Source organism: Ahaetulla prasina, chromosome 1, assembly GCF_028640845.1.
Source record: "Ahaetulla prasina isolate Xishuangbanna chromosome 1, ASM2864084v1, whole genome shotgun sequence".
NCBI classification, from domain to species: Eukaryota; Metazoa; Chordata; class Lepidosauria; order Squamata; family Colubridae; genus Ahaetulla; species Ahaetulla prasina.
Window position 1 is genome coordinate 96185610 of NC_080539.1, and position 17361 is coordinate 96202970.

The 17361-nt window shown below is 37.2% G+C and overlaps 1 protein-coding gene across 1 annotated transcript in view; it reads left to right on the plus strand.

The window, feature by feature from the left end:
• Positions 1-17361, plus strand: part of SYNE1 (spectrin repeat containing nuclear envelope protein 1) — a 363177-nt gene that overhangs the window by 333167 nt on the left and 12649 nt on the right. Inside the window, exons 130-140 of the mRNA XM_058172424.1 lie at positions 229-411; positions 575-712; positions 3508-3699; positions 4712-5042; positions 9552-9620; positions 11511-11653; positions 12454-12580; positions 13510-13721; positions 14372-14572; positions 15398-15526; positions 15803-16015. Of these exons, the coding sequence (XP_058028407.1) occupies positions 229-411; positions 575-712; positions 3508-3699; positions 4712-5042; positions 9552-9620; positions 11511-11653; positions 12454-12580; positions 13510-13721; positions 14372-14572; positions 15398-15526; positions 15803-16015 (1938 nt within the window). The remainder of the gene's footprint in view (positions 1-228; positions 412-574; positions 713-3507; positions 3700-4711; positions 5043-9551; positions 9621-11510; positions 11654-12453; positions 12581-13509; positions 13722-14371; positions 14573-15397; positions 15527-15802; positions 16016-17361) is intronic.

The following is a 17361-nucleotide window of genomic DNA, read 5'->3' on the forward strand; positions in this document are numbered from 1 at the left end:
ATATACTTCAGATAGCAATCTTTAGCACTACTTTTATGTAAGTAAAACTCACATCTTTTTCTCTAGTGTGACAAGGGATTTAAACCGAATGTAAAAGCCTGGATAATAATTTCTCTTTCATAGAAAAGTTACCAGGTACAAGTAAAAATAACTAAATAATCCAATCAAAGGTAGTGATTATAAAGACCGAAGTTTAATGGGTTATTTTGCTGCTGTTCTTTTTGGTAGGCTTTTCAGCGTCAAGTACAAGAAAGTTTAACTCAACTAGAACTGATCAACAAACAGTACCGCCGCTTGGCCAGGGAAAATCGCACTGATTCTGCTGGCAGCCTCAAGTTGATGGTCCACGAAGGAAACCAGAGATGGGACAACTTGCAAAAACGAGTGATCTCCATCCTCCGCAGACTTAAAGTATTCCTCCATTTTCATTAATTTTTATTGTAATGTTTCTGCAGTTGAAGGGACAATTTTAAGAACAGCAGTTTTAGTTGATATCTTTGGATTTTGCTTTAAATGTGTAAAGGTTATGTGCTAATGTGAAAAAGTTGAATCATCATGTTTCCTTTTTTCACAGCATTTCATTGGCCAACGTGAAGAATTTGAGACGGCACGTGATAGCATTTTGGTCTGGCTTACAGAGATGGACTTACAGCTCACCAACATTGAACACTTCTCAGAGTGTGATGTTCAAGCAAAGATAAAGCAACTCAAGGTACAGAAATGCAAATTTAGAGGATCACAATAATAAAAAGCAGAGCAGATTTTATCATTAGCTAAATTTTTATGCAACATGATATGTATGAAGGAAAAATAGTAAGCTTTAAAATTTATCACACACTCATGAGCAAGGTTTCATACAGTAATGTTATTGTATGAATACTACAATAGCGCCACCTAGAGTTATTTTGAGATGGGTAGCTATATAAATTTGATAAATAAATAATAACGAGCCCAAATAAGCTGTACTTAATACGAAAATCCTCTCCTCAGCCATTGCTTTTCCACTGCAACTTATCCTCCTAACCATTTTCTACCATACGTTTGTCACATCATAAAGTAAAGCAATAGTTTGCCACTCAAGTCTTCTGCCTCAAATTGGTTTGTTGTTTAGGAATATATCACATATTCCTAAAACACATTTTACTCTTTTCTATTAGCTGTATAATTTAAAATAAGGTAAACTGTATGTATGTATGTGTGTATGTATGTATGTGTGTGTGTGTGTGTGTATATATATATATATATTCACTACAATTCCGATCATTACTTGGTGTCTAACTTTCATGCGAGTAACATTATAGTAAAACTATTCAATACCACTGACAATGCTGCTACCCTAAAAAAAGACCTTAACTATGTGTCAGAATGGTCAAACAATTGGCAACTCCAAATCTCAACCAACAAATTTTCTGTCTTACACATTGGCAAAAAAAATCAGAACACAAAATACAAACTGGGTGGATACGACCGAGTAGATGACCTTCACTCTTCGAGTGCTCATCTCAAATGATCTAAGTGCCAGAGCTCACTGTAACAGCATTGCCAAAAAAGGATTAAGAGTTGTTAACCTAATCTTGTGTAGCTTCTTCTCTGGTAATATTGGACTGCTAACTAAGGCATACAAAACTTTTGTTAGACCAATTCTTGAATACAGCTCGTCTGTCTGGAACCCGCACTGCAATACAATTGAGTGAGTCCAGAGGTATTTCCCAAGAAGAGTCCTCCACTCCTCTGTTCGCAACAAAACACCTTATGTAACCAGACTTTTGGGCTTAGACAACTTAGAACTTTGCCAACTTTGGTCCGACCTAAGTGTAATACATAAAATCATCTGCTACAATGTCCTACCTGTCAATGAATACTTCAGCTTCAACCAAAACAATACAAGAGCACACAATAGATACAAACTTATGGTAAACTGCTCCAAACTTGATTGCAGAAAACACGACTTTAGTAACAGAGTTGTCAGTGCCTGGAATGCACTACCTGACTCTGTGGTTTCTTCCCCAAACCCCCATAACTTTAACCTTAGACTGTCTACTGTCGACCTCACCCCATTCCTAAGAGGTCTTTAAGGGGCATGCTTAAGTGCCTACCATCCCTGTCCTAATGTTCCCTTTTATTTCGATTCAATTCATGTATTCATAATCATGTTTACACTTGTATCTGTTATCTCATACATGCTTGATGAAATAAAATAAAATAAATAAATTTAAAAACATTGTCATTATGTGATAGGTTCTCTGTGTCACAAGAAAATTTTGATTCCAAGTTTTAGGTCACAGATTCCTTAATGATGAGAGAAAGATTAGTCAATGGCTAAAATCAGGTAAAATATTGTCACCTGTTATAAAATTATATTCTTTGCATCCTGCATCCTGGAAGGGTCATAAACAAAAACTGCCCTATTGAAGTATGCTTACCAAAATGCATTTATTCTTTTCAAGCTGATAGTTTTATGGGATGTTTATAGTTATGTTAACATAGACATCAGGCATTGAGCAAAATTTGGGTTCATCATAAGAATAATCAGCGCCCTGTCCAGCCTTGTTTTTATTCTGTATAGTATCCATAATGCACCCTGTTCAGCAACTGCAGTCTGTTCTTTAAATTGGGATCTAAATAGTCACTAAAGAAATACGTGGCTAAGAGAAAGAGAGAGAGACTGCGATGACTGTTGCTTGCTGCTGTCACATTTAGATCAAGTTCTCTCTATGCAAGTCACTTGAGCATGTGTCAGGTCAGGAGCATGACATTTGCTTGTAAATAGTGTACACAGTGATTGTAATTTTTTTTTAAAAATTACTGTCGTATTTGCGAACTATTGCTAAATGATATAGCCACTCAGGAATGGCTGTAGAAATCTTTGCTAGAGATAAAATAAACCAATTTATTGGTTATATGTACCAGAAATATACAGCATGGTCAGTCCCCATTGAAAAAAGAAGACCCCATAAAGAATTTATTAGATAAATTACATTAATGCATAAGTTGCCATTTTCTTCTAAACCAGGGGTGTCCAACCTTGATCCCTTTAAGACTTGTGGACTTCAACTCCCAGAGTCCCTCAGCCAGCTTTGCTGGCTGAGGGACTCTGGGAGTTGAAGTCCACAAGTCTTAAAGGGACCAAGGTTGGACACCCCTGTTCTAAACAGTTCCTTACTTACCTGACATAAAATATTTTGGGGAAAATAATTAATAAAATATACAATATAGTGTCCCAAAGGTGCTTTTATTCCAAGAGACATCTGGACTTTCTGGTAAACCAGAAAATCCACTTGCTTCTTGAACAAAAAAAAAGCACCTTTGGAACAGCCATGTCCTGGATGACTGAGAATCTCCATAGACATACAATATAGTGATTGGCCTCTGGCTCCTGACTTTTCTTATGTCCTATATAGTGATTGGCCTCTGGCTCCTGACTTTCCTTATGTCCTGTATAGTGATTGGCCTCTGGCTCCTGACTTTTCTTATGTCCTGTATAATAAATTACACGTTGTGTTTCAGGCTTTTCAACAGGAGATCTCCCTGAACAACAACAAAATTGAGCAAATTATTGGCCAGGGTGAGCAACTGTTAGAAAAAAGTGAGCCTTTAGATGCAGCTGTCATTGAAGAAGAGTTGGACGAGCTGAGACGTTATTGCCACGAGGTCTTTGGCCGAGTAGAAAGATACCACAAAAAATTAATTCGTCTTCCAGTAAGTGTTAAACTTGCTATATCGATATTTGCACATGTTGTTAATTTTAGACTTCATCATAGACTCGGTGTTCTCTTCTTCAAGCACCTACAGAGTTATTATGGCTGTTTTGGATAACTCGTGTCCTAAGTGCAGCCCCTTCAAACCCCGTTTTTTGCATTCATTAGGGCACAAATTGTAAAGGGAAAAAAGCCAAACTGATAAATGAAAAATAATCTTGGGCCACAAAGAATACATGTTGCGCAGTTCAGGTGTTCAGTGGCTACGAGGCAGCAGCAGCACTGAAACTGGAGGCCTCAGTGAGACCTGAAGGCTTTGGAGGCACTTGGCAGCATCTCCTTCCAGGAGGGGATAATTTTTAAAAAAATGTGGGTGGGCCTTACAAAGCTACTTGGCAGGTAGCATGCAGCCATATATGTTTTCCAGGCCTGCCTTTGAGCATCTCCAAATTACACGGCTGAAGTCTGGCAGTGGAGCTATTGTATATTTTTGACAAAACTTTTTTTGGGGGGAGTGGGTAGGACACAAAATAGATGCATTAAGCCTCTTACACCTTCATATCGTTCTTTCAAGGCCTCCATCCACTACTTAAAAGTAACACTGCCAAAAAAAAAAAAAGGTTATTATCTCTCAACTAAAAGATGTCTCTTTTAAGTTTCATGTAGATGTAAGATCTGAGCTGCCCATTTATCCTAAACATTCCCCAGGTTTTTGTGAGGAAGTAAACATTTTTACATTAAGTCTTCCCCCCCGCCCCCAGTCTTCTAAGTGGTCCTACAAAATGAAGAGATCTAGAAAACAGCCTAAAATAATAATATGTAATGATGAAATGCAAAATGTGAAAGAAAAAAAGAGCTGGTGCTTTTCCAACTTACGTTTTTCAATTTATTTATTTATTGTAATCTTGAAAGGATGGATGTCATGCAGCGAGATTTTTGTCCTCTTGACCTAGCAAGCAGTAGAAGGTCTCCTTATGAAAAGCATTCATTATTGTTTTAATGTCTCCTTCCAGCTCACAGACGATGAGCATGAGTTATCCGATCGTGAAGTGGATCTGGATGAATCAGCAGATCTTTCCGACCTGCACTGGCATGACAAATCTGCAGACAGTGTCCTTTCCCCACATCCTTCCTCCATTCTCTCGCTGTCTCTTCCCCAGCCACTCCGAAGTGAAAGGTCAGGGCGGGATACGCCAGCTAGCGTAGATTCAATCCCCTTGGAATGGGATCATGACTATGACCTGAGTCGTGACCTGGAGACCGCAGTCTCAAGAGCCCTTCACTCTGACGAAGAGGGGAGGGACGACAAAGATTTTTATCTTCAAGGAGCTACAAGCCTAGCAGGTAAAATCTATCAACAGATGTTTGATCTTCTTAAATAAGATCAAGATCACGTGAAGTGTTAATACCACTTTATAATGCCTTGGTAAGACCACACTTGGAATATTGCATTCAGTTTTGGTTGCCACGATGTAAAAAAGATGGTGAGACTCTAGAAAGAGTGCAGAGAAGAGCAACAAAGAAGATTAGGGGACTGGAGGCTAAAACCTATGAAGAACGGTTGCAGGAACTGGGTATGTCTAGTTTAATGAAAAGAAGGACTAGGGGAGACATGATAGCTGTGTTCCAATATCTCAGGGGTTGCCACAAAGAAGAGGGAGTCGGGCTGTTCTCCAAAGCACCTGAGGGTAGAACAAGAAGCAATGGGTGGCAGCTAATCAAGGACAGAACCAACTTAGAATTAAGGAGAAATTTTCTGACAGTTAGAACAATTAATCAGTGGAACAACTTGCCTGCAGAAGTTGTGAATGCTCCAACACTGAATTTTTTTTTAAGATCTTCTCCCTTCAACCGGCCTTCATGCTTGAGACATCTGATGTAAGGTTAGAGGGCCACTTCTGAATCTAAAAATCTTTACTAATATTCTCCAACTGGCACATAGAAGGAATTAGTGAGATACAAGCAGTCCCAGATTAAGAACAAGTTCCCTTCCCAAGGTCTGTCCTTAAGCCAAATTTGTATGTAAGCTGATATACTGTGCAATGAACTTGAACCATTGCATATTTAACTTGAACCATTTTGTAATTAAGTTTTGCAATAGTAGGCTCTGTTCTTAACTGTAGTCATCCTGAAACCAGAATGTACTTAATCAAAAATGGGTTTATTAGGTGACATTGCACATTGCACAGTCTTTACAAGGGAAAAATAGAGAAGATACATTTCAAGAAAACATTTGACTAAGATAAAATAATTGGCCCTATAGTTAGTTATTATTTTTATTGTATGCATTTGGGAATTATGGTTCCTTGTCATTTCCCATCTGTGAATTAGTAAAGGCAATCGTGTTGTCTCCTAATGCAGCAAACCCACATAGACATATGCATAGAGCGATGGCATTTATATGACTGGTTTGACATGGGGTGGCTTAGCCAAGTGCGCTCTGATCAAATCAGAGCAGGCTAAACTTACCTAATTCAATTGATTGGTTTTGAAGAATAAAAATACAATGTAGGTAACTCAGCATCTTTTCATGTAATTTTCTATTTCTATGGAAAAATGAAAAGTAGAAGAAAAAATATTGGATCTTATCTCCAGTTATCTGGAAATAAATACTATGAAAACCATAAGATTTTCTTTCAAATGCTCATAGAAATGTGATCTAAAACTCAGTTTACATTTAATTCTTCATTGTATTCTCTGAATCACACATAGGAATTTCTGTGTATCTATGATGCTTTCCTTGGAATACTCAGTTGCTGAAAAAACCTTTTGGCAGGAATACTGTAATTGTGTGACATAAATATATATAATACTTGCAGGCATACTTTCCACTATCCCCTCATTTTCTCCTTAAAATCAATAACAGTGATTTTTGTTTTTTTGTTTTCCTTGGCACACTGCTAGACTGCTAGGCATTAGTGCACTGCTGTTAATTTCTTTAACCGGTAGATGTGATCATGTCCAGGCCAGGTGCTCTCCAGCTGTTCTTGACCTGCTGTTGGATGTCTGCTTCTTTGATGGTGACTGGTTCCGGTTCTGGGAAATTGCTGTGAACGATTCATTTTCTGCTGTTGCACTGAGTATTTGGATGGTTTGGAGAAGCGGGCATTAATCTTGGCCTCTGCTTCTCTAGTGCATCTCCTTAACCTGGTAGCAAGTGCTGTGAGCTTTTATTTAGTAGTCTCTAGGTCTTCAGATGGAATTATGGAATCTTGTATTTTTTCAGGAGCAGAGTCTTAATTGTCACACTCTTCTATAATTCTATCAGTTGAGTAACCTCTCTCTGAGTTGCTTTGATCTTAGTCTCTGGCTTATTCTAGAGAGGGGGTATGTACTACTATTCTTGATTGTGTAGCCAAGCATCTCCAGAATTATGGTGGTATAGCAAGGGGGACGCGGTGGCTCAGGGGCTAGGACGTTGAACTTGTCGATCGAAAGGTCGGCAGCTCGGCGGTTCAAATCCCTAGCGTTGCCGTGTAACAGGGTGAGCTCCCGTTACTTATCCCAACTTCTGCCAACCTAGCAGTTTCGAAAGCACGTAAAAATGCAAGTAGAAAAAATAGGGACCACCTTTGGTGGGAAGGTAACAGCGTTCCGTGCGCCTTTGGCGTTGAGTCATGCCGGCCACATGACCACGGAGACATCTTCGGACAGCGCTGGCTCTTCGGCTTTGAAACAGAGATGAGCATCGCCCCCTAGAGTCAGCAACGACTAGCACATATGTGCGAGGGGAACCTTTACCTTTACTTTTTAGCATATACCATTTCCTTGCTGATAGAAGATAATATTTGTAGCTTAGGGTTGAACTCTGGAGTCTTTAGTACTCTCTGACTTGGATTGTTTTCTTACAGATGTTGGTAATGAAATGTCTACAAGAAAACAACAAAGCTCAGAAAGCACCAAAGACCCACCAGTTCATTGGTTTTATCCATGATCTTATGCCTCAATATCAACAGCTATGCTCTGTAATGGACGGAGTGGCAGTGATATTCCAACTTCAGGTCCCCCTCCAGTTGTTCTTCCAGGTCTTCTTGAGTCTAGGATGTAATGCATAGTTGGTTTATCTCAAGTTGTGTAAGCAGCTTCCTCTTCACTTCATTGAAGTGTTCTCAGTTGGTGTGGATGCAGGTTTTCTGTCCATTTGTAGTTCTCACGTATCCCCTCTTATTAGGTCTACTGTTGTAGTAGCATTCCAGGTTTTTTTGCTTTGTCTATGTATGGTTTGTTCCAGTAGCCTACTTATTACTTATTGTCCTGGTTCTCCAACATCTGATGCAGACCTAATCTGGGTGTTGTCTGAGCACTGTGATCCTTCCAGTTCATGTTACTCTCACATTTGAGGTAGGCAAGTGAACCATTAGGGGTATTTGCAGCGGTGGGATTCAAGTAATTTAACAACCGGTTCTCTGCCCTAATGATTTCTTCCAACAACCAGTTTACCAAACTGCTCAGAAAGTTAACAACCGGTTCTCCCGAAGTGGTGCGAACTGGCTGAATCCCACCACTGGGTATTTGCCCAAGGCCCCCTAATAATAAGGTACTGTAAGTAGCAGTCAGGATTCAAACCTTAGTGTCCTGTGACAAATGTAGAACTCTAACCACTACGCTATATAAGCTTACCCACATTTTTGCATGTATTCATTCATTTATTCAGATTATTCAGATATTTATCAGATTTATATAGCCATCCTTCACGCAAACGTGACTCTGGGCATCATAAAATAAAAACCACCTTAAAAACAAACATTAATAACATTATTCTGGAATAAGGATATTGATGTAATGTTTTAAAAAGAGAAGAATGTTTTTGATATTCCAGACAATATAACTTCCGTGTCCCTGAAATCCCCAAACCTGTTGACAGAGCCACATTTTGAGGGACTTCTGGAAGGCTACCATGGGTACATACCATATAGGGATGGAACTCTGGTCAGAGTCTATCTCAGCATTATGGTTCAAGAATGGCATGCATATGTGACAATGCTCACGTGTATAATAGCATAGATGACCAATTGAAAAAGTTACAAGCAAGAAGTTCTTAGAAAAATCATTGAATTTGAATGAGGTAAGCATCATGAAATATACATGTCAGCTTTCCCAGGTAGACCAGACAGGCAACATGACCAGATGAGCTAATTTTATTTTATTGTAAGACTACATTAACAAAATCTTGCAAGTCTGAATATACACTTATTTCTCCTTGAGAGACTGAGAAACTAGGGAGGATCCTTTCTGAACCTCTTTCTCCATTCATTATGCTGCCGCAGGCTATGCATTCTGTTACCTGATCATTCCCTAGGCAGCATTTCTTCACCCAGTCTCTCTAGGTATTTCTCACTATCATTACAGTACAAGTGTGGCAATTTGCATCTGATTGTGGTATTTTCTTGTGTGGTAGGCATTAAGAAGCCTAAAATTACTAGATTACCTCCAGGTATGAAATTATAGAATAAGCTCTAACTTGTAATGACACTGGATTTAAGATCTCTCTTTACTTGAAGTACTTCCACTTTAATGTAATAAGGTTTTTATTTGCATTAAGGAGTTCCCTTTACACTGCCTCTTTGTACCATCCATGTTTTTGTCAGATGTGCTCTGGAGTTCCCTAAACATCTAAAATAGACTAGAAAAGAGCTCTGGGATCAGTGAATGAAAGAGAAAGTCTGTTCCATTAATGATTTCTGTTATCACAATATAGCATTGGATACAGATCAGATGCTACGATTAATTTCAGTTCTCTTTCTCTAAGCAAAATGAAGAATAAATTTGGTAAATTACTATCTGCTGTTAAAATTCACAGATTCCCTTCAATAATTATTGCTAAGAATCAATGGCTGTGTTTTATCTTTGCAGATGTAGTGATTCCTGAGAGCCCCGAAGCCTATATAAAACATACTGAAAATGCTCTCAAAAATGTCTGTGGTAGGCATTAAGAAGCCTAAAATTGCTGTAATCCTAAAATATCTCTACTAGAGCTTTCTTAACACATCTGCTGCTTTATTCATTATTTAACCAATCACTCTAATTCACTCAGGCGCACCAGCAAATTGAAAACTATTTCCTCACACAAAAAGTACCTTATAAAATATTGTTGCTTCCAACTGGATATTTGGCAAACCCACAAAATTTGAGGTCTTTCTTTTTTAAAATATAACACAGTAATAGCGCTAACATCCCCATCTCACAGTATGTGAGCTGGGGGGAAATGCATCAGTATATTGTATTAGATTCAGATAAGAAATAACTAATATCACCAACTGTATAAATTTTTATTGTGCTGTACTATAAGGAAAGTTTTTCAGGCCCAATAAGGGTTATATAGGTGGAACTGAAAGAATATACAGGTAGTCCTTGATTTGCAACCATTTGTTTAGTGACTGTTCCAAGTTGCAACAGTACTGAAAAAGTGACTTATGATCATTTTTCACACCTAAGACCATTGCAGCATCTCCATGGTAACATGATCAAAATCCGGGAACTTGCCAATTGACATATATTTATGCACATTTGTACTGTACTGGGGTCATGTGATCCCCATTTATAAATATCCCAACTCATTTTCGACAAACGAAATCAATTATTCACTTTATTGATTAAGCTGCAATTGATTTAACAATTGCAGTGATTTGCTTAACAATCTGTGGCAAAAGAAATATCGTGAAATGGAGCAAAACGCAAAACTTAATAACTGCCTTGTTTAGCAATGGAAATTTGGGGTTCAGTTGTAGTCGTAAGTTGAGAACTACCTGTAGTGTCAGGCTGGCTTCCTCTCTCTGCATTATCAGATTTTCTTATACAGTTTGAAAATATTGGATGCTATCACACATTGCACAAGCTGACCTCTGCTCTCACAGGTTCTCCTCCCTCGTTTACATACCACACATAGACACCATATCTTTCCCGTGGTTCCTCAGTTTTGCTATTTCTATTTAGAACTTGCATCTGAGAAGAGGGATTTAGTGCCACCAATAATTTCTACTGTGCTGAGAAGTGAATATAACTGGATTTTATTCCGGAAGAGGTTTTTTTAAAGCATGAAATATGAATGCTAATATTCTCCAAATATTTCTAATTATGGCTATAATAAAGGAAGGTGCTGTGTCCTTTTTAAAAAAAGCAAATATGTATCCTGGAGTAATTTTGCTGCTTTGCAGTTTAATTTTCTACTTTAAAAAACCTGTAAAATATAGACATATACAATGAAAATATTCAGGGTTTGGGACATTCTGTTTTCCTTGCATGCTAAAAAAAACATTAGAAAGAGACTTAAGGAAACATTCTATCTCCAAATTTGAAAGAAAATTAATGGATCATTCAAATTTCTGGGTTGTTGGGATTTGTTTTGTTTTGTTTTGTTTTTGGTAATTGTTCCAAAAGTAGCCATTTGTATTCATCTGGGATATACTACTGCATCCTGAGGCAAATTATAGGAGATATGAAATTATTTGAGAGGAAAACAGAATGTAGTTTTCTTTTCTCTCAAACACTCCCCTTATTTACCTAGTGAGAATACCACCAATACTTTAAACGTCTGAAGATGCAATAATACAAGTAGAATATTTTGCCTTCCATTCAGAGTTATTTCTAAAAATTGATTGCTTTGGTCAACACTGTATATTTTCTCCTTAAAAAATAACTTGTCCTCAATTACTGATCCATTTGCAAATTACTTATAGATTTAATTTGTCAGATATGCTATTCGGTCAACCTTTCTCATGCTTCCTAACCTAATTAACCCCACTCTCCATTTTATTGGTCTGAGATATTTTAGCTGCTCAAGTTGATAACATCTCATTTGTATAATTACTGCAGGAGAACCAGGTTCCTTGGAAACACATATTCGGCAGCTTGACAAAGCTTTGGACACTAGTCGTTTCCAAATACAGCAAACGGAGAATATAATCCGCAGTAAAACCCCTACAGGGCCTGAGCTCGATTCTAGCTACAAAGGATATGTAAGTACTATGAGCATTACTACCTAGTGGCTGGATGTAAAATTAAACTTCATGATGTACAGAAATGGTAACCTCCAAGAAAAGAATATGAAGTCCTGCAGTCCTAACAGATTAATTGTGGCATAGGCAATCACCGGTCACAAGCCCATCTTGAAACATGCAAAATGGACCAGGGTTATTCAGGGTGGGTGGGTGGATAGATAGATAGATAGATAGATAGATGGATGGATAGATGGATAGATGTTGTACCTTGATGAACGTATCTTTTCTTTTATGTACACTGAGAGCATATGCACCAAGACAAATTCCTTGTGTGTCCAATCACACTTGGCCAATAAAATTCTATTAACTATTAACTAGATGAATAGATGGATGGTTCCAAATGCTAGCTGAAGTTATGGGTTACCAAATAAATGGTATTTATATCTCACCTGTTTTGCTCGTCCTCAACCCAGTCATACAAATAATCATCCACACATTCTTATAATGAATCTTCTGAGTGTCATCTAGTTAAACAGTTTGTAAAACAATTGGCAAAGAACAGTATATTTTTTCATTGTTATTGTTGTGTGTTTTCAATGCATTGTATGCCCCTTCTAATTAATGTTTGTCATATAGTACAAATGCAGTGATCCAAGTAAGCTAGTATACATATTAAATAATTGTCAAAATTGTGACTAAACCCCAAATTTCTATACAACTAAAATGGTAGTTTGCCTATCAAAGTCTTAGCTATTTCAAGCTAAATTGTGAAAACATGGCTACTGAAAAGTTATCTGGGGGATTCTTTTAAAAAACAGATGAAGCTCCTGGGTGAGTGCAGCAGGAGTATAGATTCAGTAAGACGGCTTGAACATAAACTGAAAGAAGAAGAGGAAAAGCTGTCTGGATTTATTAACCTGAACAATGCAGAGCCACAAACATCTGGTAAGTAATAGTCAGATCTTCCCACATAAATGTATGCATGCACACAGGACACCATCCATACATCTGAACGCCCTCTCTTTTCTACCCCTGTTGTATTCCACCAGGACCTATGGTGAGATTAGATATCTGATCCTATTTGATGGGACATACTTTGAGATCAGCTGGGAATCACACAATTAATGTTTCTAATCACTTTGAAGCACAAGCAGGCGCTAGCACTAAGGCAACTTCAATATGCTTGGAATTTAACTCTTTTTATCAGGATAACAATTGTGGATATTTAATTAGTTTCTGAAATAATTTTGAGAATATACCTACATCTGGGATATTACATTGGCATCCTTCAGTCTCTAAAAACTATAGTATATTATCTCTTCTTTTAATAAAATCAGTGCCATCCAGGAGACAAGAGGAAACAGAACAAGTGTATCAGATTCAGAACTTAAACCTTGATCCTCTTGTATATACAAATGTTTTCTGTTCAACACTTATTAATTTTGTTTGTAAATTAGTTTCTGGTTATTATTTTTTTTAATTTTCTAAGAGTCTATTGTGGTTTTATAATATTGCTATTCTAGAATTTTGTTCAGTTCTGGATTAAATTGGAACTATTAAGACAGACTCATTTAAAATGAATCTGAGCTTAAATTTGGATCAAAACTCAGGAATCTACATAACCATTCCATTCGATATCTGGTACAGGGTAGGTGGGGCTATTATGATAATCCTCTGCTTCTGTTCTTATTATGGGGCTGAATGTCTTCTGTCTACTCATGTAGTTAACTGAAGCCAGAAGGGAAAATAGGAAAAGCAGGGATGGGAACTCATTCTGGTACCTTCATCATTCTTAGTGTGATGAAATATTGGGAAGTTCAATTGGACAGAAAGTTAAGAACCGACTTTTATAAAGCAAGGCCTTCTTTTCTTAGGTGTCATTGATCGATGGGAGTTAATTCAGGCCCAAGCCTTAAGTAAAGAACTGAGAATGAAGCAGAATCTTCAACAGTGGCAGCAGTTCAGTTCTGACCTAAACAACATCTGGGTTTGGCTGGGAGAAACTGAGGAGGAATTGGACCAGTTGCGTTGCCTTGATCTTAGCACAGATATACAGACCATTGAGTTCCGGATTAAAAAACTGAAAGTAGGTTTTCACTTGGAATTTGTTTTAACATTATCTTGCTTGTTTATTTATTCAGATAAAATAAATTTAATTTCCTTTCATGGATGTTTCCCTGAAGTCAGCAGAAGCTGAGATGGACTGAGAGGAGATTTTACCTTTTTATATCAAGGGTAGTTGTTGTTGTTACTGTTGTTGTTGTTTTTAATGCTTTAGTGTTAGAATTTCAAACCCCCTCATTTTATGAAGAAAAATTATCAAGTTAGTTTACAAAATTCCTTCCTAAATTTTCATTGAAGCTACTGAAACAATTATTATTTCTTCAGGGGTATATAATCTTTAATAGGCCAGTTATAAGCTCAGCTTGATGTCTGCCAAGGTATTTTTTCACATACTGCCATGCCTATAAGCTTTACTTTATAAAACAACGTATTAGTTTGTTATGCATTCTGCTCTTTATAGTAAGAGATTTTAGAAGTGCCTATTACTACCCAGCTGTCGAACATAATTTAAAAAATGTAGCACAGTAATAATAACTAAGAAACAACACATGTAACTATCTTTAATGGATGAAATGTTGAGATGGAAAAGTTTATTTTCTGAAAAGGTTCTAGCAGGTTGGTTTTTCCCCCCTTATCTTCTTTTCCTCTACCACCCACCTTGCTATTTTCAAGGAGCTGCAGAAGGCTGTTGATAATCGCAAAGCCATCATTTTGTCCATCAACCTATGCAGTTCAGAATTCATGCAGTCAGACAGTGAGGAAAACAAGAAACTGCAGGAACAACTGTCTCAGATGAACATGCGCTGGGACCATGTCTGCTCTGTGTTAGAAGAGTGGCGCTGCTCCCTACAGTTTGCTCTCATGCAATGTCAGGTCTGTTCTGGCTTTTACAAAACTTTCTTCTTGATGTCCTCGATGTAGTGCAGTAGGTGTGCACATAATCATGGCCTGTTTTGAAAATGCTTTGGAGATGTTCTTTAAAAGATATTTTGATTATTACCTTAAAAGTTAGCTTTTGTAAGATTTCAATTATAATTAAATTACAGTTTTTAATACCACTTAGCAAACTAGAATAGTACCAAGCCTTATATAGGGTCCAACATTTTTTTAAAAAATGGTTCACTCCAGGCTGTAAAAAACAAGATGTAGCATAAAATCTCAAAACCATTTAAGATAAGTTATGTTCCATTCCCATGCTATCTTCATATTCTAGTTCTCCAAATCACAGCCTGGAGTATCAAGAAAATGACATACAGTACATCTATGTATTTTTCTTTCATTTTAAAAAAATATTTATTTAGTTAGAACACTTTTTGGCTTAATTGTCTTAATTTGGCTTAATTAATTAATTGGCATAATAAAACTCTAGCATTGCAAAACAATATTGCAAAACTTGGTTGCTCCTTGCCTGCAGGAATTCTGTTACCTCAGACATTACAATGATATACAGTTGTAATACATCAGAAAGTGTTTTGTAAAAATAAATTTTAAGGGGAGAAAGGAGATACAAGCACAGTGTTAGTTGTTAACATTTTAAGCAATAGCTTAGAATGGGGGTCTCCAAATGTGGCAACTTTAAGACTTGTTGATTTCAACTTCCACAGCCAGCAACAGTGAGGTAAACAAGAAACTGCAGGAACAACTGTCTCAGATGACAGAGATGGGTAGCATTATTACACTCTTATCCTTTGTTTTTAGGATTTCCATGAGATGAGCCATGGCTTATTATTATGGCTGGAGAACATCGACAGGAGAAAAAATGAAATAGTACCTATCAATCCAAATCATGACTCTGATACTCTGCAGGATCATCACAGGCTTCTCATGGTAGTATCCTTTTATTTTAATAACCAGATGTCTAGGGATGTCTGGAGAACATTAATGGGGAAATAAGTGACAGTATCAAATTTTGTTGGGGGGATTTAAAGAGTTAGGGTTAATTCTTTATTTCTTCCCAGAAAGTTTTCCTAGATTATTCCCCAGAGGGTGTTTATAATCCCATCATATCAGACCAGAAGAAACTTATTCTTGCAAAATGAATTTCATTTTGACCCGTTATACGTTGTTTTAAAGCCCAAAATATCTCACTTTTGTTCCCAACAGCAAATACGACGTGAGCTTCTAGAATCTCAGTTAAAAGTGGCCTCTCTTCAAGACATGTCCTGCCAACTGCTAGTCAATGCTGAAGGCAAGGATTGTCTAGAGGCCAAAGAAAAGGTCCATGTCATTGGAAACAGGCTAAAAATGCTCCTGAAAGATGTGACACGTCACATTAAAGAACTAGAGAAGATTCTAGATATTTCAAGCAGTCAGTTGGTAAGTTTTTTTTATGATCTTTTGATCATGGCAAGTTACAATAGCCGATTTCTTTCCAATTTGCATTTTTGCTACCAGAATGCCTTCATATTCTTTGTACTGTTTGTACTTTTTTTTTTTGACATGTACTACTGATGTTAAAATCTGTAAACCTTAAAAGTTTTATCATGCTGTTGATATCATGCTATCATACTCTTATTACCCCTGTAAAGACAAATTTTCTTTTAAACTTTTATTAATATATTCCCAAGCTAACTTTAGTGGTAACCCTGGTCTAATAGAATTTGATTTATAAGAATTTGGATTGCATAGACAAAGATTTGCTGGGTCTGAGTTCTGCTTAAATTTCAAGCAATAAGAGACTTCTCCCTGACCAATGAAGAAAATCAGTGTTTGGCTCTTTTCTTTCAAAATGAGTATTCACCATTATTAGTGGGTTTATTTAACTGTAAGTATATTTTGGTGTCTAAAAATCTAATTCACCATTTTGCAGACATTTAGCTTTAATGGACTCTCCTTTCTCCCTTTTAAATAAAGATTGCATTTATTTTGATCTGTATGACATACAGCTTTTGTTTTGTTACTGACTTTTTCGTGTGAACAATTTTCTTGCACATTTGTTGCATATTCTTTATAATACGTTATGGTGAAGGAGGTGGTATGATGCAGAGATGTCACCAAATACAAGTAGTCCTTGATTTACAACCATAATTGAGCCCAATATTTTTCTTGTTAAGTGAGACATTTTTTCCAGTGAGTTTTGCCCCGTTTTATGACTTTTCTTACCACAGTTGTTAAGTGAATCCCTGCAATTGAACTTCCCAGTGTTTCATCACACTAAGAATGATGAAGGCACCAGAATGAGTTCCCATCCCCGCCTTTCCTACTTGCCCTTCTGGCTTCAGTTAACCCCATGAGTACACAGTTGTTAAGTAAATCTGGCTTCCCCATTGACTTTGCTTGTCGGAAGGTCGCAAAAGGTGATCACATGACCCCAGGACACTGCAACCGTCATAAATATGAACCAGTTGTCAAGCATTGGAATGTAAATCACATGATCGTGGGGATGCTGCAAAGGTCATAACTATGAAAAACAGTAATAAGTCACATTTTTCAGTGCGATTGTAACTTTGAACATTCAATAAACGAACTGTTGTAAGTGAAGGACTACCTGTAGGGTTGACATCCACCACTATTCTTTTCATTCAGGCCAGATAAGCATTAGATATCCACTAAAGGAGGGTAGTAATTATGAAATTATTTCAGAGAAGATAAGAGATGCTAATTATGAGTCATCTAGCTAGCTGAGTGCTATTAACGTAGTTTCCCTGTAGAGATGACTCCCC